This window comes from Nylanderia fulva, unplaced genomic scaffold, assembly GCF_048542155.1.
Source record: "Nylanderia fulva isolate GAGA-0341 unplaced genomic scaffold, ASM4854215v1 Scaffold21, whole genome shotgun sequence".
Lineage (NCBI taxonomy): Eukaryota > Metazoa > Arthropoda > Insecta > Hymenoptera > Formicidae > Nylanderia > Nylanderia fulva.
Genome location: NW_028190275.1, coordinates 3,408,915 through 3,429,528, shown reverse-complemented (window position 1 = coordinate 3,429,528; position 20,614 = coordinate 3,408,915). Strand labels below are relative to the sequence as shown.

General features: G+C 29.5%; 3 protein-coding genes across 5 annotated transcripts; all 3 read right to left on the bottom strand.

Moving 5' to 3' along the window:
• Positions 1 to 691: 691 nt before the first annotated feature.
• On the bottom strand, positions 692 to 5,429 carry LOC114932362 (lipase 3-like). The gene is made up of 7 exons (XM_029304522.2): positions 4,956 to 5,429; positions 4,051 to 4,382; positions 2,522 to 2,768; positions 2,279 to 2,437; positions 1,946 to 2,030; positions 1,653 to 1,816; positions 692 to 1,341 (listed from the first exon to the last, which is right to left on the bottom strand). Exons 1-7 carry the CDS (start codon positions 5,121 to 5,123, stop codon positions 1,186 to 1,188), a joined length of 1,311 nt encoding a protein of 436 aa, XP_029160355.2. The 5' UTR covers positions 5,124 to 5,429; the 3' UTR covers positions 692 to 1,185.
• Positions 5,430 to 6,719: 1,290 nt separating this feature from the next.
• Positions 6,720 to 10,758, bottom strand: LOC114932373 (lipase 3-like). The gene is made up of 8 exons (XM_029304538.2): positions 10,594 to 10,758; positions 10,050 to 10,251; positions 9,590 to 9,710; positions 7,972 to 8,218; positions 7,739 to 7,897; positions 7,448 to 7,532; positions 7,182 to 7,342; positions 6,720 to 7,030 (listed from the first exon to the last, which is right to left on the bottom strand). Exons 1-8 carry the CDS (start codon positions 10,756 to 10,758, stop codon positions 6,878 to 6,880), a joined length of 1,293 nt encoding a protein of 430 aa, XP_029160371.1. The 3' UTR covers positions 6,720 to 6,877.
• Positions 10,759 to 12,183: 1,425 nt separating this feature from the next.
• Positions 12,184 to 20,390, bottom strand: LOC114932365 (uncharacterized). 3 transcript variants are annotated; one of them, XM_029304528.2, is made up of 14 exons: positions 20,305 to 20,388; positions 19,999 to 20,182; positions 19,659 to 19,810; positions 19,440 to 19,548; positions 19,195 to 19,371; positions 18,954 to 19,119; positions 18,113 to 18,849; positions 17,575 to 17,981; positions 17,235 to 17,368; positions 15,159 to 15,301; positions 14,706 to 14,951; positions 14,285 to 14,622; positions 13,740 to 14,063; positions 12,184 to 13,399 (listed from the first exon to the last, which is right to left on the bottom strand). In XM_029304528.2, exons 2-14 carry the CDS (start codon positions 20,069 to 20,071, stop codon positions 13,307 to 13,309), a joined length of 3,099 nt encoding a protein of 1,032 aa, XP_029160361.1. In that variant the 5' UTR covers positions 20,072 to 20,182; positions 20,305 to 20,388; the 3' UTR covers positions 12,184 to 13,306. The 3 variants fall into 3 exon arrangements, with proteins under 3 accessions (XP_029160361.1, XP_029160360.1, XP_029160362.1); XM_029304527.2 differs by having other exon boundaries at positions 19,999 to 20,390; XM_029304529.2 differs by having other exon boundaries at positions 13,740 to 14,060; positions 19,999 to 20,390.
• Positions 20,391 to 20,614: the final 224 nt, after the last annotated feature.

The following is a 20,614-nucleotide window of genomic DNA, read 5'->3' as shown; positions in this document are numbered from 1 at the left end:
ATAAAAGGAGCACGATCTTAAATGTCACAAGGTCGAATTTTCTCTGAAATTACGAAGCTAAAATAACAGAGAGGAGAAGAATTGTAGTCACGGATATATACACGTATTTGAGTGCACACAGACGTATATCCACCTACGCACACACGAGCACCTACGCACATGGTATTGCGAAAACGTCAATAATGCGTGTTCTCTCGATAAAATTCAACCTTGCGACTCACAGCGTAATGTCCGGGACTAGGTGACTACCTGTTGTGTTCTCTGTATAATTTGTGTGACTTCGTTAACTTGACCTATATATCTCACATTTCCGTTCCTAACAACTACCAATATATCGACGCTTTTGCAATGTCACGCACATCTTTCTATTTATATATGTATCGCCTTGTACATGTAAAAGCGATGATTACTTTTATTTAGACTTTCCTTGTAACTTTTTTAATTATTCCGAATTTTTTCGTGACATATATATATATATATATATATATATATATATATATATATATATATATATATATATATATGCACTTTTCTCATTTTATTTAAAATTAAGATCGACAATTTATCAGTAACATTGTTTAAATCAGTTTATTGATACATTATTAACATATAGTTACATACTTTTCAGTCTTATAAAAACATTTATGAGTTAAAAGGCTACAAAACATATTACATTTTTTTTCAGAAAATATTTTATATTTTTTTTAATTTACTATATCACATTATTCTTGATAATTGAAAAGTGCGACAATTAGAGAGACGGATTGCACCAATATTGAAATAATACTTATGCATGATCGACTATGGTTAAACTTAGATTCACTTGAAAGTGAAATTTTAATTATATTATTGATTAAATGATTTTCTTCATAGATGTATAAGTGGAAAGAGTAATTGTTAATTTGTCACAAATACTATCGCGAGTTTCTTTGATAGAATACTTTATATAATACGCTATTAGGGCATACAGATAAGTAGAGAAGAATTTGATGTTAATTCGGTGGCAGAGAAATACGAATAATCGTTAATCCGATAAAATTTTATCTGTGATAAGAATCGAGTCCCATTCGATCCATTTCTTTGCCAGTGATCTAAGGTGCGTCAAAAGAAGAATATCGAGGGACGCTGTTGTAGTCTCTTTTCATCCAAAAATTTTTTTAAAGTTTCACTAAATAATTGGACGCTTTATTTCCTAAATTGTGCCATTATGCTCAATATCTTGTCGTACAGAAGCGTTTTTACGTTATTAGCCAGCATGAAATCTAAATGATTAAAAGAATCGTGTGGTACCCGAAATTTGCCGTAAGGATTGCCAAGTTCTTTGTATAATTTATCCACGTCCTATGGAAAAAGTGTAATGTAAATACAATTATTTGTGCAATTAAAATCATATCGTACATATGGTAGTTCATTTATCTCGAGTATCTTAAAATATTATCAAGAGATTTTATTCTCTCCAAGACTGTAACATATAAAATGTAAAAATTTTCGATTATTTTTCATCTCTCTTTTTTCCTATATGTAACATTATATATAATTGTATTTTTTCTTCACAAATATTTTGACCTACATTTTTTCTTTACAAAAAAATAAGTGTCCTGACATATAAGATACTCAAAATAAATTAATACGTAAAAAAAGAAGTTACGAACCTTGACGTGCGCCAACCAATCGTTGCTGCCATAATGCAAAGACACTGGGACGCTAATTTTGCTCAAATCATAAAGCGGTGGATTGATCGAACCATATTTTTTCCTATTCTCTACCCATCCGTAATCGTACTGTCTAAACTTTCCCGATAAATTAAGTATTGATCCTGATAACAGAAATAATGTACTATTGTTATATCACATTTTATAAAATTTCGAAAAGTGTTTATTTGAAATATGATAGAGATATTTTTCTTAAGTATAATGCGGGAACATTAACATGAATAATTGCTTACTTGTATTAAAAAGTTGCATATAATGTATCATTTGCTTCGTTGATGCACCAGCAGGAAGATGTCCCAAGACTATCGGTAAAAGAGTCTGCAAAGATGAGAGAGATTAAAAATAGAAGTCGAATTAATAATGATTAATATTATATCAATATCGTGTGTATTTAAAATATTTTAGTTCAATATTACTAATTTTCTAATTAATTCTTGAAATTATGTATTCTACGTTATACAATTAATATAGTGCAAGAGTGTTATGATAGAAAAGCCATCATATTATTTAGCAAATAATCGTCTATAAATTTCTAAGTATAATTAAAAGTGACATTGAAGGCATACACTGTTAAACAAATCATTGTCGAATCCAGTAATTAGGAAGATCAAATTCGAACACAAAGGTTGCGTAATGGAGCCGTCCGCGCACACAAGATCTTGGAATATTTTCATCCCTTTGCCAGTAGGCTCGAATTCATATAGACCGATTAATTCCATCAGGATCTATAACGAAACGTTCGATTTCATCAAATATTTGAAGTCTATTACGATCGTATAAATTTTTTTATCGAGACTAGAATTACATACTTCCAAGGAATCAGTGAACCTTGCTAAGAAGTTCAGCACTGGACTCGTCATTCTTCCTAAATAAGCGACCGGAGCCATGGCAAACATCGCCTCGATCTTGTTCTGGTATGCAGGTAACTGCGAAGCCATCACAAAGAACGTCGTGGTACCCTGGCTGTGTCCTAAGTAAAATAGTCTTTTCTGACCGGTGGTCTTCAGAGTATAATCTATCATCGCAGGAAGGTCGATCGTGCCGATCTCGTGAAAACTGAAATGTATAGAAAAAAAAGATTTGATTTGTATGAATTATTTGCTGATATTCTCTGAATAGAATAAATAATCTGATTTACTTCCGGATCCTAATTAATTATGAAAGTATTTCGGGATATTCAATTATATATAAGTTAAGAGAATTTAATTTAAAATCTAAATACATAACGTGCTATATATAAATAATGTCATTTTTCATAGGTATATTTATATTTAGCAAATCTGTTTTATATCTAATTAAATATTTAATACAGATAAAGATTTAGATAAAAAAGATATCACAAAATCAATAATAAATCAAGAAATTAATATTTAATATGTGATCAATAATTTAAGTACTAGCAAAAACAGAATATGGAATATTTTTGTCGCTATTTTTTATTGCACCTGTATAAATATTCTGTTGTATTTTGTAACTTATCTAATCGTATACATATGCATGAATTAATTTTATAAATGCGATATAACAAAATATATATATACAATTGTGTTTACGCAAATTTACGTTATTTGTAAAATGTTGGATTATTAATTCTGATTATATTTAATCGTGATGCCTGCATATATATCGTATCTGATATTGTATCGAATAATCAAAACATGTGATAAATGAAGATTTTATTATTTAAAACACTTTAACGCAAAATTGAAAAATTCTGCGATAATTTTTCGTCAAATTAAACTTTTAACAAGAAGAAATTAAGCGTTCCTTATTTCTTATCGAGTGATATATCTATAAGGTAACAATGGCAATGGCACAATCTTAAGATATAACAAAGTTATTATTAACACTGAAGACTAGCTAAAATTAGCTAGCATAGTGCTTAAGTTTAAACTCTCTTATCTGACGGGAATAAAATATAAAGCATGTTTAAAAATAAGATGAAAGATGTTGTAACAACCCTGTATCGATACTTTTACACTTTCTAGGATCTCGATTTTAATTTTATCTTGAAATATTTTAGTATTAATAATAGAATATCGTGTTTTTTCTTATCTACATATATATGTGTATATACATTGAGAAAAATTATTAAATTAATAGATATTTATTTCAATACTGTCTAATAAATCATTTATTTGAAACAAATAAATATTTATTTGTTTTGAAAAGGATTTTCTTATATTAAATATATATTTATCATCTATCACATCAAATTAATATCATTAGTTTCAAATACTTATAAATAAAAAATAAATAAAAATAAATAAAAATAAAAAAAATAAATAAATAAATAAATACTTATTGGAATTTGATAATTTTTTTTCAGTGTACTCACCTGAAATTCCAATATTCTTTGTCCAATACGGATAACGATTTATGTTTACGTGAATACATAGAGCCTCGCGCATTTCCAAGCCACACATCATAGCCAGCATCCGCCAATATGTACGCTAAAGCTTTTTCTGGACCAACAAGGATCCAACCAGCAGAACTACACAAAAGACCGTGCATAAGAAAAGCAACAGGCTTTTGCGCTCGCGAGTTGCTAGAATTTGTTCTTTCTGCATTTGTTCTTCCTGTTATCCGATGCAACTCTAAGATGTAACCATTGTAAGTAGTTACTTTATGCAGCTCACCATCGTAGCCGTATTTGCTCACCAATTCCAGCTATAAAATATAGTGAATAGTTGCTACAAATAAACAGCTTCTTATTCATTCAAATCGTGTAATTAAGGGATTATTAAGAACTGGATAAATAAAAAGAAATAAAAAAAAAACAAATAATTTTTACAAATAATTACAAAGACAAAAAAAATTAATGCAAGCATATAATAATTAAATGAGTTTTTAATTGATCAGAGAAAATTGCACATTTTAAGTAAGTATCTAAAAGAATAACGATAAAATTTATAAAAAATTTACACTTTTATCAATGTTATGTATGACATCTCTTATAGAAATTTATCACTAGTAACGCCAATTTATCACTTATTTCGAGTACTTAAATTACTGTATATCAGTATTTTAAGTACTCGAAATAAGTGATTAATTGACGTTACTAGTGATAAATTTCTACAAGGGATATACATCCTTATTAATAACGAAATAAATATAAATAATTCAAGAAATTGTTTATTCAATCGACGAAAATTTATATTTCTGTAGAGTTTACGTACACAATTTCTCTTTCTTTTTTTCAGATTTATTTTTGATACACAAAATTGAAAGATTTATACTCACAGTGGTAAGGTCCGCGTCTGGATGTGCTTTGAGAAGTAGCGGATCGAAGTTTTTGATTGTCGATATCTGTTGGTCTATTAACGAAATATCATGTTGATTCAATATTAAACGATTCGGCATTGCCCTGACGGACATCAGAATCGAAAAGAAAAAGATTGACAGTAACATCGTTGCTATTCGATGAGATCACTATTGGATGGATTATGAACTCGAAATAAATAATTGTATGCGATTTTCTCGAATTTATAGAACCTAACTAAATATATCGCCAGTTTGTTTCATGTTTTATACAATCTTATCGAATGCCATCTCATCTGCCATAACTTCTGATTTGATAATGCGATCGATATATATTAAAAGATATTAAGATATTGAGACATCAAAAAGAGATTTATTATTCTTATCGTTCGCACAATGAAGCACAGGTGGGTCGATTGTTTATCCCTAAACGAAATGATATAGCATTTTACATATCTTTTGCATGCAAATAGTCGAATTGCGGATTTACCTGTTTGTACGATTTTTTTACGAGATTATCTGAAAATTATTCTGAAGAATATCTGGAAAAAAACAAACAGAATTATAAAAATTGATTATCACATCTATAAGGTACGTATTCACGGTGTCGCTCGTCGTTCACATTTAATTATACTTAATATATTATATTTTAATTATATATTATATTATTATTAGTATTTAATCTAAATAAGTATATAAGAAATCTGTATATATGTTTTTATTTATTTATTTATTGTACTTACATCTTGCAATTCCATGTTTACGCACTAATTTTTACAATTTATTGTGTGGCAGAGATGTCGCTAAAAATTGGGTCCAATTCAACTTTTTAACAACAATAAAATAGCGACAAAATCAATCACATGTTGCTGCGACAAGCGACACCATAAAATTGTATTTTGTTTCATATAATCAATTCACCAATAAAAATAAAATTACAACAAGAAAGGCAAAGTTTGTAATTAGACTTTTAGATTTTTTCAATAATATATAATATATATTACCTTTATATAAACCTTATTTGAAACTGGCCGTTGTTGACATCAATTGATGCAGTGGATTCTTTCAAAAACTATTTTATGGATTACCTTTCCGATGAAAATATTGTAAAAGCGAGAGAAAATAACTTTATTTATTGCATTCAAGTTTTATCACTATTATTAGACGTCGATTAGATGTCATATCGTCAAAACTCATATTTCTTAGATAAGATTTGTTCGATAAATGGTTAGAAGATTTTAAAATCAATATTATAAAGTAAAATAAAAAATCGATCATAAATTAAATTATATTATTTTTTTTGAATATAAATAATTATGAAGTGTATATGTATATAATAAGTGTATATGTATATAAAATGTCAAATATTACTAATGCACGTCAAATAAATTTGTGTAAAGTTTCGCAGGAAAATCTATCGAGCTCACAGAGATTTAAATTATTGATTGATTTTTTTATTTTTGTGTGTATATATTCTTAAAATATATTATATATAAGCAAAATAAATTGTATAAGGAAAGAGAGCAAGTAAATAAAAACTGCAAGAAAGAATGATCTAAGATGATAAGATAAAAAAACACGGGAAAAATATTATTATCGAGATGAATGTGATTCAATAAAGATATACGCACAATCAATAAATTTCAAGCAGATGAAATATATTTCATACATTAATAGATTTCAAATAGATATAAAATATCTCATGATGACAGGAGAGATAGAATAACACATGCAACACACAATTAATTCTACGAGAAACAAGAGATTGCTAACTCAAGTCGATATAATAATACATCGAATTATTCTAAGATACAAAATAGTTCCACTATAATGAAGAAACTAGAATCTCGATTAAATTTCATGCATTAAATACATAATTTGAAAGAACAAACTGATATTTTATTTTATTTGAAATTCTCCATTAAACTTAATATCTGGTCATACAGAAGCGGCTTTACATCTTTGGCCCACATGTAGTCCAAATGATTAAACTTTTTATCTGGCACTAGGAATTTACCATAAGGATTGCCTAGCTCGCTATACAATTTTTCCACATCCTGTCGGAGAATCATAATAATGTAAGTATAGAGAATACAAATATTCGAGCAATTAAAATATTATAAATAATAGTTCATTTAACTTGAACAGATATTAAAAGAAAGAATGTTCGAAACAAACCACCATAGATAATGTAAAGTAATTACAAACCTTGACGTTTGCTAACCAGTCATTTTCACTATAATGGAGTGAGATTGGTACTTTGATCTCCTTTAGTTCATAATGTGGTGGAGCACGTGAGTTGTGTATTTTTTTATTGCTGACTAATCCATGATCAAAAAGCTTAAATCTGCCCGGTGAAATACGTGCACCTGATGATAAAAGTGCCATTATTTTTTATTATTTGTTATTTTAGAAAATATTATGGAGCATTATTTGAATATAATAAATGTTCGGTAATTTAAGTAAATGCTCACCAGATCGTATGAGTTGCCCATAATGAAGCATTTGCTTCGTGGATGCACCAGCAGGAACATGTCCTAAGATTACTGGTATCATACTCTGCGAAAATAAAAAAATATTATAAAAATGAATATTTAATTAAACATTTATATATTTTATTTTATTATTAAAATTAATGTTAGGAAAAACGATATTATAAAATATTATTTGATAATATTAATAATAGTATAGATTATTATGAATGATTACTTAACTTGTAATTACAAATATATTAATTAATACTAATGTAGAAAAAACTCTAATACCGGGTCCATCTGATCAGGATTGAATCCAGCGATTAAGAACATCACATTCGAGCATATTGGTTGCGACATAGCTTGTTCCGCACACATTAATTGCATGAACTTTTGAATAATATTGGGGGTAGGCATAAATTCGTGCACTCCGAATAAGGACATTAACGTCTGCAACGACATGTTCAAGAAAAATATTGGACATCGATGATTTTTTTTTTAAATCTAGATCAAAATTAGCATACATCGGCGGTATTGGTGAACTGTGAGAACACTTGCAGGAAGGGACTCTTCATTCTACCACAGTAGGCTATCGGTGCCATGGCGAACATCGCCTCAATCTTCTCCTGGTACTCAGGTAATTGGGTTGACATGACGAAGAAGGAGGTGGTACCCTGGCTATGTCCCAGGTAGAATAATTTCTCGCGACCGGTGGTTTGCAGAACATAATCTATCATCGTCGGAAGATCGAGCGTACCAATTTCATGCCAGCTGCGAAAAGAATTTATCCGTAAATTAATTATTTATCATTTCCTCGATATTTATTCACCGAAAAAATTGTATTCTAAGCGCCAAAATAATCCTCTTAATTTAAAGAATTTCTCTAAATTTTAGTATATTTTTTTCTGAAAATAAGAATAAATTAAGAATATCATCTCTTAAATTTAGTTAGTCTAAATATCATTTTATGTTTTAAATAATTTGTTTAATGTATACGAGCTTTCCCCCCAATTTTGATTTTAAGAATAATTTAATTTAAAAAAGTTGAGAGAAAACAATTTTGGTGCAAATATTTCATATTTGGACAAAACAAATATTTAATTAATAGATATTTGATCAAGAAAAGATATTAAAGATATAACATAAAATTATAAGTAACCTGCTATTATCGATAAAATATTGCATCTGTATAAATATTGTATCTCGTTGCACTTATGTGCGAATTCTTATCGATTTTTACACTTTTGTTACGATTACTTTTATTGATAAAGCTGAAGATATTAATTTCAATATCATAATATCAGCCATTCGTTTTGAGCCGTTTTCAGAGATAGAAGAAAAATGTTAGATTGAGAGTGTACGATTAAATTATTTTTTACTAGATAACACGACAAATTACTAGTATAGGACAATGTTTTTTATAAGATAGATATAGACCTCTCGAGCTGTCAGTTTTTTTATGTACTTATCTGTAAAATATGCGACCGTATATTTGTAGAAAAATATGAATTAGGTACACTTATTAGCACAAAGCGGCTTTGAAATAAATCATACATATAAGAAAATTAATATTTTTGAGCGTAAAATTGAAACGCGGACAATAAAGATGAATGATATCACCTATGTTTTCCTCTCATTTTTACATTTTAATTATTAATTAAAAAACTGTAGACATTATCACATATGAGAGAAATTAATTTCAAGTTGACGTAAAAATCTGTGACAAGAAGGATGTTAGGACATCCTATAAAATCTTCGAAATATCTTTATGAATTTCGTTTATAATTACCTAAAATTTATCTGAAATTATTTAATACTATCATGTAAGAGTTAATGCGATTATTCATGATCATGATTTATTGAACGTGATTATTCGTTTAGATTATTTAGATTAATAAAATAAACAATAAACATCACCTACCGCGTATTTAAACTTCTCTTATCAGATAATACATTATCTGACGATAATAGCATATAAGTGTATATTTATACAAATATTAACATGTTTGCGTTATGAATTTTTACACTATAGATATGTCGCGTACGTCAACTTAAACTTTATCTCCAAATGTATCAAAATAACGTAATAGATTCGCATTTTCTTACAGTGATCGTTCTATTCACGCATCATATAGTTCTCACCTGAAATTCCAATAATCTTTCTTCGCGGTAGATATTCGTCTATGCGAATGTTCACGGGAATACAAGGAGCCTCGCGCGTTTCCAAGCCACACATCATATCCCGCGTCCGCAAGAAGGAATCCTAAAGTATCGAGGATACCCAAAATATATTAACAATAAATAAGCTAGAAAACTGACAGAGCAAAAAAATGGATAAAAATTTCTTCGAGCTAATTTCTCTCTATTTATTTCGAGAAGAGATAATATAAAAACGAATCCGCAGAATTAATTGGATCTCTTCAGCAGCGATTAGTCATTAAAGTATTTTACTCTAGGGCATATACTTAAAAAATAAAATAATATCTTATCTAAAATGTAGAAAAATAAGTTGGTGATAATCAACTTACTGATTTGTGCGCGATCAGTATCACACAGATATATTATTATATTTATATTTTATAAAGTATTTTTTTTTTTTTACCTAAACTTTTCTCAGGCCCAGCGAAGACCCAAACCGCCGAACTGCATAGAAGACCATGCATCACAAATGCAACGGGTTTTTGCACTTGCGAATCGGTGGAATTTGCTCGTCCTGTTATCCGATGTAATTCCAAGATGTATCCATCGGGAGTGGTTACTTTATGCAGCTCACCATTGTAACCGTATTTTCTTATCAGTTCCATCTGCGCGATAAAATAATAGATTTGTAAATCGCATAATTGAGAGATTAGAAAGAAATCATTAGCGTCAAATGATGTTTGACGTTAAACTTATTAAAATACACAATTGATATAAAATTTAAGATAGATAAAAATAAAAATGTCAAACAAACAAAATTTTTATAGGGTCGATCAAACCGCAATAACATATTTATTTTCTTATAAAATCAATAGAGAAATAATAAAGCGTTGAAATTAAAAAAACAAATAAAATAAATGCAGTTTACGTGTCGCTTGTTTATTTCTTTTCACAAATTCGTTTGGAGTACAAACTTTTATGATTAAAAAATTGGTAGTTGCACTCACAGTCGAAAGTTGCGCATCTTCAGGCCCGGCTGCAAAAGCGCCGACATTATCTGGCAATGCTTGTATCCGATCTAATGGATCGAATATAATATTCTTTAAAACGGTGTCTATCAGTAGCGCACTCGAGGATGTCAAGAGCGGAAGAAAAAAGATCGGCAGCAACATCGTTGCTTTTTAATGCGATCGTCAAACAGATTTAAAATCCAGACGTATCGTCAAATTTTCTCAAGTTGCACGACATATATATATATATATATATATATATGTATGACCACGCCTCTTTAGAATAAATATATGCCGGTTTTTTGTAATGTTATCGAACCATATGCTAATTTATGTGTAATAACTTTTGTTTCAATAATTGGAGATTAAGCGTTACATCATAATCAATATCGCGAAAATAAAAGATTTTTCGGCCTTATCATTTGCGTCATTATCAGCATTTTTCACTGGTTATGATTTTTTTTTATAAAAATATTATCGATCCATTTAAAAAAAGAATTTAATTTTAAAGTTTATTTGTATGCGTAATGTGGAACATATATATGTTTAACATTGTGTTTTTTAATATATGTTTTAGTTAGTTTTATATTTGTATAATCAAATATTTCATACGATTAAAATTAGTATATAAATATTTAATCGAAGAAAGATATATATATATATATATATATTGCGTTTTTCAATATATGTTTTAGTTAGTTTTATATTTGTATAATCAAATATTTCATACGATTAAAATTAGTATATAAATATTTAATCAAAGAAAGATATATATATATATATATATATATATATATATATATATAAAGGTCACGTATAAAATACGTTACACCACTGTGCTAACAAAAAAAAAGTTACCGAGTGTTTTAATTGCATGAAAGGTGCGGTTGCACTTGTATAAATATTTTTTTCATGTATGCATGCGGTTTTTATACAATTTATTCGTAAAATTGTAACATTTTGATATCAACACTGCTCGAACAATAAGAATATACTTTCACTTACATGTGCGGACATCATTTTTGCAAGATTGCTCATCATGGTGTATCTAAAAGGGCCAATGTGTTTATTAATTATTTAGGTGTTACAAAGATATATATATATATATATAATATATATATATATATATATAATAATCACACAAATATGACATGATCGATAGGATCACACTTACAAAATCGAAAATCACTACAAACATCTCCAAACGATTCTAAGAAAGACTGTATAATCGATTTTGTGATATCTTTAAAGTCGGGTGCCGATCATAATTTTAATATCTTTTTATTTTTACATTGACTACAAACGAAATACTATCTTTTTCCATATAAAGAAATTAATTTTTGAGTTATGTGCCAGATTCATATAACCGAATGCGGGAGATTTCTAAGTTCGAGTATGTCTTTAAGGGGAGATAGATCTATATAGCGATCTTAAAGCAAAAAAAATTAAAGTTACTCCACTTTAAGGTATTTCAAATCCGCTTGCGCAGTCTTTTTTAGAATCTTTTGTAGTTGTTTGTAGCAATTACAATCTAAATTAATATTGAAGGAAAAAGCATATTTAAAAAATTGGTTAAATCAAAAGAAATCAATTTTGACAATTTATTGTTTAAACAATTGCAATTTCTAAACTGTATACATATTATATGTATAAGCGGTATATGTATGATGTAATAAAACTTTTACTTGTAATAAGTCTTTTTACATCATGAGTATATGTATATATCATACATCTATATATATCAAGAAATCTTCAAATATCTCGAGATTTGCTACGCGTTGTCCATAATCAATTTAATCTTTTAGTTATCCATATTAGAGAATTAAAAAAGCTATCGGTCGCAAGAGATTGCTTAAAAGTTTCAAGAATGTCAATACCTGCTCTTATCTTTAAAACAACATGTGTTATAAATTTTATTATCTACTATCAGATGTAAGAGCACGCGGCATCTGATGTTTCTTAAATTTATATATTTTTCAATCTTACACTTATATATATATATATATAAAATATTCTAAATCTGCATTCAATGATTGTGATTTCTTGTCGACGTGATAGTGCCACACAATGGCGATTTTAATATTCATTACACTTCCTACAACACAATACTTGAATATGCTTAACCCGAAAACGAAATGCATTAATGCTGGTTATTATTGCAAATAGATATCCAGGAAAAGTTATCTACATAAATATCACAACTAAAGAGAAGATTAATGTTTTTTTTCTCTCATATATATAATCTCTTTATTTAGGAAAAATAATAAATTAAATTATAAAATAATCAGAAAAATATTTGCATTGTTTAAAAAATGTAAAGTACGATTAAATTATACAATATTCTGTATATAATTATATATTTTTTACTATGATTATATATACTATAATTTTTCTCGAGTGTTTTTGTAAGTTAATTATAAATTTCATGATTAATCATAAAACAGATACATGACAGTGGTACGAATTAAGTACTTTGAATTGCATTTAAATTGATACTAGTGATATTGTTATATTAATCTTACAATTTAGTAAATATGTGCATTACGTGTTTCATACATAGAAAAGCTTAAAATATTTTATGATAAAAGAAATTCCTAACAACGTATATATACACAATGAGAAATTTAAAATTATACTAATAATATAATCTATGTAATTTATTATTCCTTATACGACAATTAATTATTTTATTTCGATCGGTCTCTATTATTTATACAGTGTCTTCTAGATTTTTTTGTACCCTTTGCCACTTTGCCACCATAGTCGACATCTCCTTGTGCTTTTTGCTGATACTGATCCTCGCCTAAAATCACATAAAACATTTAATTTTCGATACATTACATATTATACATGTATATGTGAAATATATTTAATATAAATATCAGTTTTTTTTCGCCCTTTAAATATCAGGAATATTATATCTCAAAAAAATATTTAAAAAATCATATTAATAAGTAGAAAGTAATAAGCAAAACGTTACAAAAGAGCTAATTCTTAATTTCAAAAATTACCATTTAATCCAACGTAACATGAAGAATTAAAATATGTTAACAATTTAATAACTTTTCTAATTCATACTGTTTTTAAGTAAAAAAATTAAGTATCGAAAAAAGTGCCAAGCATCACGATATATAAATAGAGACCTTTTTCTTTTTTCGTTCCTTCATCGTTGTATCGTTCGGTATGGTTTCCAGTTCCGTTTCCGGTTTACTTTCCTCGATCGAGACGGGCACCTGTTCCGTTACAGCGACAACGGAATCCTGTTGCTGTGCTGTTCGTTCCGTTTCTGTTTTCTCAATGCGCGCGATGTCGTTGTAAAAAGAATCGAGAGCGGATCCCAGAGATTCCTTCGAAGCTTTAACCGGCGGTTTGGCAATGATTTTATTATTCGTGTAAATCGGCGTGTATCCCACCATGAACTGAATTGCATTTTGTCCGCCGTGTTTGTTCGCAACTGTGATTGTCTGCTAACAAATACAAATATATGAATTGCACATAATTTTTATAAAATGTATTCTAAATTTTTAATATAATCAATTTTTAATACACGGAAACGTTAGTTCCTTATATTGTTTATATTATTATACTTCAATTAATATTGTTTATCACCGAGTAAAATTGTGCCTCAAGATATAAATATACACTAATTTATTAATATGTTTTCCTGACATAGCGGAAGCGTGCTTACATTATGCAAATGTTGATGAAAGGCTGGATAATGAACAAACGGCTCTTGAAGCAGACCCGCCTGATGGTGGCTTAGAATAGGTATTGTTGGATCCCCAATCGAAGGCGCGTAAATCGCATTACTTTGCTGCGATGCTGCGTTATATATTATCCCTTTCAAGGTAGCCGCTTCGTAAGACGTTTCCGGCAGGTCCACACCCGGTGGCAAAGGCTCCATATTCGCGTGAGTCGAAGGTATCGTGGTTTGAGGTGACATAGCCGCCTGTGGATGCGCGTAAGACAAAGATTCTAATGCAGGATTCACCATATGTGCCGTAGAATCTAGAGTCATTAGATTGTCTGTAAAAAAAAATACAATTATTTTATTACATTCCAATCGGTCTTCAGCAATTTTGATTATCATATATGATAATCACAATTACCTCTCCCCAAACGCTTCCTCTTCACGTCCAATTTATCGTCGGGCTTTTCCTTTTTCCTCTTATCCTTCTTCAGGTCTTCCGCGAATATTCTCGGTGGTGGCGGTGGACTCGGATTAGATATTTGTGGTGGAGGTGGTGCTTCCAAATCCGTAGGACGTCTCTCCGCTACGCTTTCCGCTTCATCTGTCTTATTATCCTCCATTTCCTCGGCTTGCTTCTCCTTCGTTCTTTTCGTTCCAGGTGATTCTAATGCAAAAACAATGAAAAGTTTATTTATGATCTTTTTATTAGGTCTGTTCTTTTCAGTTGAACTGGTACTAATTCAGAGTTTATCTCTTCCTTTCCAATGGAATAAAAAAGATAAAAAGAAAAAAAAAGGAAAAATGAAAAGGAAATGGAAGAAAAAGAAAAATAGATCTATTATATTGTTAATATATTGTAATATCTATGTACCTGCGACTGTTAACTCTTCCGATTCTGGTGGCGGAGTTGTACACAATTCCATCTCCTCAGTGCCACCGGCAATACCGGTGTCGGGATAAGTCCACTGTGACGTTCCAGTGGATGTATTGTGGTAGTAATATCTCTTGTGCGATCTGAAAAATCCCCCGGCCAAAAAGGGAGAGCACATGAGACAATATTATTGACGGTTGCACCATATTTTCTGTTGTAATTCTCTATGTTACATTCAATGCACGCTTAAATAATGTTTCCGTGGCGAAACATTCGGTCGCGTCCGTCACCAGTTTCTTAAACGAAAGCAAAAATTAATAGAACATAATCTAGTAATCACTCCTACCTGCGATGTCGTGTCTCGTTTTTACTCGACGAAGGCCTTTTTGTTACAGGAGAGATGGGAGATGTAATTATGTAATTATCAAAAATGTATTCTCTCTTGCGGGGAATATTAATAAGAGAATTATAGCAAAGTGAAGGGAGAGAGAGAGAGAAAGAGGTATTTGTGACTGAAGTGGGGAGAATAATGATGAAAATATTAAGTCCTAATATAATATCTGGTTTATTTTGCGATTAGTATATGTATATCCCAAGGAGATTACCAGATATTGATAAAGTATAATAGATAGGATAATACTTACATTTGTTAATCATCGTTCATGTCTCTATCAGAATAGATAAACGAACGAAATTATAATGCCAGATAAAATATTTCTCGAGTACACTTTGAACGTGTGTGTATTAAAGAATAAAATATATATATGTTTTTTTTATATATTTCCCACATTTTATTAAAAAAATGAAATATATATCCAGCAGATAAATGTATACTTAATAAAACTTTACAATATTTCTTCGTTTCAATAAATATCACAAAATTAATCTACATATCTAAATATATAAAACTTTTTTTTAAAAATCTTTTTTTTACAAATTGTAATTAAAAAATTTTCTTGCTTTAAACTTTAAATAATATTACTACAGAAAACAATGATAAAATAGTTCTATTAGTTACTTTTATAATCATTCTTCAAAAATATTCTATTAAAGCTTTTTCTTTCTTTCTCTATTTTCTTTTCTCTTTCTTTCTCTATTTATTTATACATTATTATATTAAGCGTGAATAATTAATTAAAGGCCTGCTGCAATCAAAAGATTATTATTTCACTTTTCTCCTGGTATCTTCTTATCTTCATTTCAATCAAATTTACTTTGACTTCGCACTTATCTCATAATTATTCGTGGCACAAATGTGATTTTAATCCAAGTAACATGTTGTTACTGGATTATCGCTTGCAACGAATTACATTAATAGATTGCAATATATCACTCAGCACATATAGATTATCACAATGACAATATCACAAGATAAAAGATTTCTTAAGACTATATAAGAGATGATATCACTTGATTTAGCACTAGAATATATTACACTTTTAAAAAACCGTAATTTTACGGGACTCTGCACCTTCACTTAAGCTAAGCTTTATGTATGAAATGTATCAATTGCGTTATATAATGTTCTAAAATTTAAAAGAATATATCTGTGTACATTAAAATCACTATATATAACTATTCTATATCGCGGTAATCAATTTTTTATCACGAATATTATTGAGTAACTTGGTAAATTTTAGTTTGACTTAATTGGAAAGAATGATTCATATATCAAAAAACAAATTTAAGAACATCACAGAATATTTAAATTAAATCTTGAACTATTAGGAACTTATTTAGTGTGTCCTACAAAATTTCATAAATATTAAACTACTGAATACTTTTTCAGAATTAGTGAGCCTACTCCTAAATCTGTTAATTAACTAGTTGCATTTATAAACTTGCTACAAATGAATAAACGTTTCCATGATGAATGGAATAATGTAATAGTACAATATTGCATGTATATGTGAATAAATAAATAAATAAATAAATAAATAAATAATGTGTTTTGTGTATCTCTTCATTGTATAAATTAATGATACACATATAAAGCCACTGAACATAAATGTCGTGAATGAGTACCTATATTTACATAGAAAAATAATAGTGCAAATTGTGTATGGAATACCGTACCTATCCCACTGACATAGCCAGCCAGCTGGTGCTGCATCTTGCTCTAATCTTTCCAATTCATGATTTGTATTAGTCAGCCACTTTTGAAAGTAACTTTCCTCTAAGCTATTTGCCGCCCAAGCAGTAGATAATGTCTGTAACAGAATAATCAATCTGTATAAACTTCTATATATTGATAATTGTGCCAAACTTATACAAATAATAATGATAGATTATTAATTGATTAATTTCAATATTTAAATATATTTAATAATTCTCTTCCATAATTATTTCAATATAATATATATATACATATATATCACATAGCAGACACACACAAAATCTGGACAAAAATACTCACTTGTAATTGAATTTGCATCGTTTGAACAGCAGAGACACTCTCTCTCCCTTCTGAAAGAAATTTTAATTTCTCTGTTATAATCTGAGATAAATCATTCATCTCCTTCTTATCGTTCTCTCTCTCTTCAATTGTATTTGATACTGGTTTATCTTCTGTAAATATTTCTGAATCGCATGATTCGTCTTTAGAATCGAGTTTTTCTTCAGTCTTCGCACTAACACACTGTTCTGTCTCTTCACGCGCTTCATTGCATTCTTCTTGACTCTCTGAGCACGGCTGATTTTGAATTCCCACATCATCGTCTTCAGTATTATGCGAAATAGATTCACTATTTGTGAGATCACTGTTATTATCATCTTGAACTGTAGTGTCATAAACGTTATTTTGTTTAGCTTTCGTTGATGGAACTAAAATTATAAAAGGAATTATTTAATTAAACATAAAGATATTATTTTTATATTGCAAACATTTATGATATAATTTAAAAAAATAATATAAAACTTTTTCTTATGTGTAATTATTATGATGTAATAATTACCCTCAAATGCTATTCGCTTCTTCCTTTGAAAGGCCTTGCCGCACACCTGTATGTCTTCAAGAAATATATTTGTCTTAGATTTATCTTCATCCATTTTTACTTCTTTTTCTTGCGTTTTTTCATGCTCACTCTTCGTTTCTTGACTATCTCCATTGTTGTCATTATGTTGATCGCCTGTTTGTATATTGCTAGAATTCTTTGCAGAAACACTATGAGAAATTTTTGATGAATTTATCACATTTATGTATTCCTCATCTTGTGCAATGGGAAATAAAGGTTTTATCTCTTGCTTGGGTTTAACTTCCTCTTCTCCATCTGAATCATCCCCATAACCAGGTACTAAGGACACTTTAAAATCCAGTTTCGGAACTGCATTTTGTATAATAATATCTTTTCTATTCTTGTTTCCTATGGCAAATTGTTTTTCTCCTTGAACTATACTATTCTTATTACTAGATTCAGTTATTTTACATTTGTTGTCGAATTGTTCAGATTGATTTGAACAATTTGATATGTTAGTAGAGTCAGGTTTATATGAATGGGACAAATTTTTGGTAGGGGACTGCATTCCTGTTGGACAGAAAGCAGGTCCAATTTCACCAGCTTTTAAATATGGACCAGAATTAGAATTTCCCGATTCAGCTAAAGGTGTCGGCGCCTTTTTCTCGTCTGAGGACATATTCTCATCCTCCGAGTCGCTCCCGTCGCTACCGAAAGATGTTATCATCTCTATTCGTCTAAATAAAAAAAGACATATTTTCACATTATTATTATAAATATTTATCGAAAAAATATATTTTAATTCGAATATATAAGTAATAGTTTTATTTATTTGCCGTACCCATCATCCGAATCATCATCCTTCACAGGAGATTCGTTCTTAATTTCTAGTTTGCTTTCCGAATTAGATTTCTTAGCAGTTTCATTGTGCATAAATCTGTTGCGATTTCTTGCCACCACTTCTTGTGGTATCATGCCTTCTGGTATATTTGCTTGTGACTGTCGATCTGTAATAATCGTTCATTTCAATAGTGTTCTCCATTATTAAAAGTAGAATCAAAAGTTTAAAGAATGACAATTACATGCAATGGACGAAAAATCCCAATGTGATCCCTGAATTGGATGTTTCACTCCAGATGCACTCTCAGGTTGCTTTCTTAGTAAACGCAATTCCTCTGGCATGTCCCATGTTACCTCGTTAGTCTCAATGTGCCAATAATAAGGATAACCAGTAGATTCATCATAACATTCTTGCCATACTAAAAGATATATAGTTTTAAGTATCTTAAATATTTTTAATTTTTTTCTACTATTTCTAAATTCTTACATGTTTGCTGACTTGTATGAGGCACAGACTGAGAAGTTGACTTAGTTGCTAAGCTTGGATCATTAACATTGTTTGGAGCAGGTTGTTCTGGGGCAATAAGTTGAATTTCCTGTAAGAAATATGAATAAAGTTTCTATACATGCAGAGTATATCATAAATTTCCTGTAAGAAATAGGAATAAAGTTTCTATACATGCAGAGTAAATCATAAATTAACTACCTTAAAGAAATCGTTGACTTGATCATCTAACTTTTGCGTATCTTTCTTGGAATCCTCCGTATCGCTATCGGAATTGTACTGGCACAAGTTGGCCAATGGATTGTTGGCCTCATTTTGCATAGGTTGTACACTATTCACCGGCTTACACTTATCTATATAAAATTTATAAGAATAATGTAATCAAGTGACGTAACACATGTATATTAAACCTCTTATTTCAATACAAATATAAACATAAATTTTTGTAAAATGTGATAAAATATTGGAAATAAATTACAGTGATTAACATATTTTAAATTATTATTTAAAATCATCGCTTTGAAACGTGGGTTCGATATACTTTGCGCATGTTCGACGTAATTCCCTTGAGTTCTATTGAGCGTCAAGACTGGCCTCCTCTGACGTCTCTTCATAATAAAAGAATAACGGAACAGCTATTCGCTAAGTTCGATGGAAAATCTTGATAGCAATTCACAGCAGGAAATGTGCTCTTCGTCAACTTCGACCTTTGCTCGCATACGTCTCTACACAAAGCGTACAAGCGCGCATGTCATTTGCATGAATTAATTAAATAATTATGCATTTTCGTATTACGACGGAGTAACTGTTACACGAGATTTCTCAGTTTAACGAATCGTAATCTAACCAAAAATATCCCGTCCATTTGTTTAACCCTGATCCTGATCGTGCATCTTGACTCTTGACTGCGCGAAATGATTCGCGTACTTCGAAATTCACCTTTAATAACGCAGTGCTGCCAACTTTGCTGCTACGAAAAAAAACTGCCCTAAGATTTTGTATTTATCAAAACCAGAGAGAAATCTTTCATTATTATTGATTTATGTATGTATTAAATTTTTTTAAAAATTATTAAATAGATCTCGATAAAAATGACGTTTATTTTAAGTATAAATGTAAATTGGTTTATCAAGATTTTGAAATTGCGTAAAATTGAA

Bases quoted from the DNA above. Each gene is read 5' to 3' on its own strand.
- LOC114932362 (XM_029304522.2), bottom strand. From the start codon at position 5,123: ATGTTACTGTCAATCTTTTTCTTTTCGATTCTGATGTCCGTCAGGGCA. The intron at 2,438-2,521 runs GTATGTAATTCT...GTTTCGTTATAG, and splicing joins GGTTCACTGATTCCTTGGAA to ATCCTGATGGAATTAATCGG. The intron at 1,342-1,652 runs GTTCGTAACTTC...CTTTTTCCATAG, and splicing joins ATTGGTTGGCGCACGTCAAG to GACGTGGATAAATTATACAA.
- LOC114932365 (XM_029304527.2), bottom strand. From the start codon at position 20,071: ATGAAGAGACGTCAGAGGAGGCCAGTCTTGACGCTCAATAGAACTCAA. The intron at 19,549-19,658 runs GTAGTTAATTTA...TATTTCTTACAG, and splicing joins AAGTCAACGATTTCTTTAAG to GAAATTCAACTTATTGCCCC. The intron at 14,623-14,705 runs GTAATTGTGATT...TTTTTTTTACAG, and splicing joins GAGGAAGCGTTTGGGGAGAG to ACAATCTAATGACTCTAGAT.
- LOC114932373 (XM_029304538.2), bottom strand. From the start codon at position 10,758: ATGTTGCTGCCGATCTTTTTTCTTCCGCTCTTGACATCCTCGAGTGCG. The intron at 8,219-9,589 runs GTGAGAACTATA...TTCTTTTCGCAG, and splicing joins AAAGATTATTGGAATTTCAG to CTGGCATGAAATTGGTACGC. The intron at 7,898-7,971 runs GTATGCTAATTT...ATGTCGTTGCAG, and splicing joins AGTTCACCAATACCGCCGAT to ACGTTAATGTCCTTATTCGG.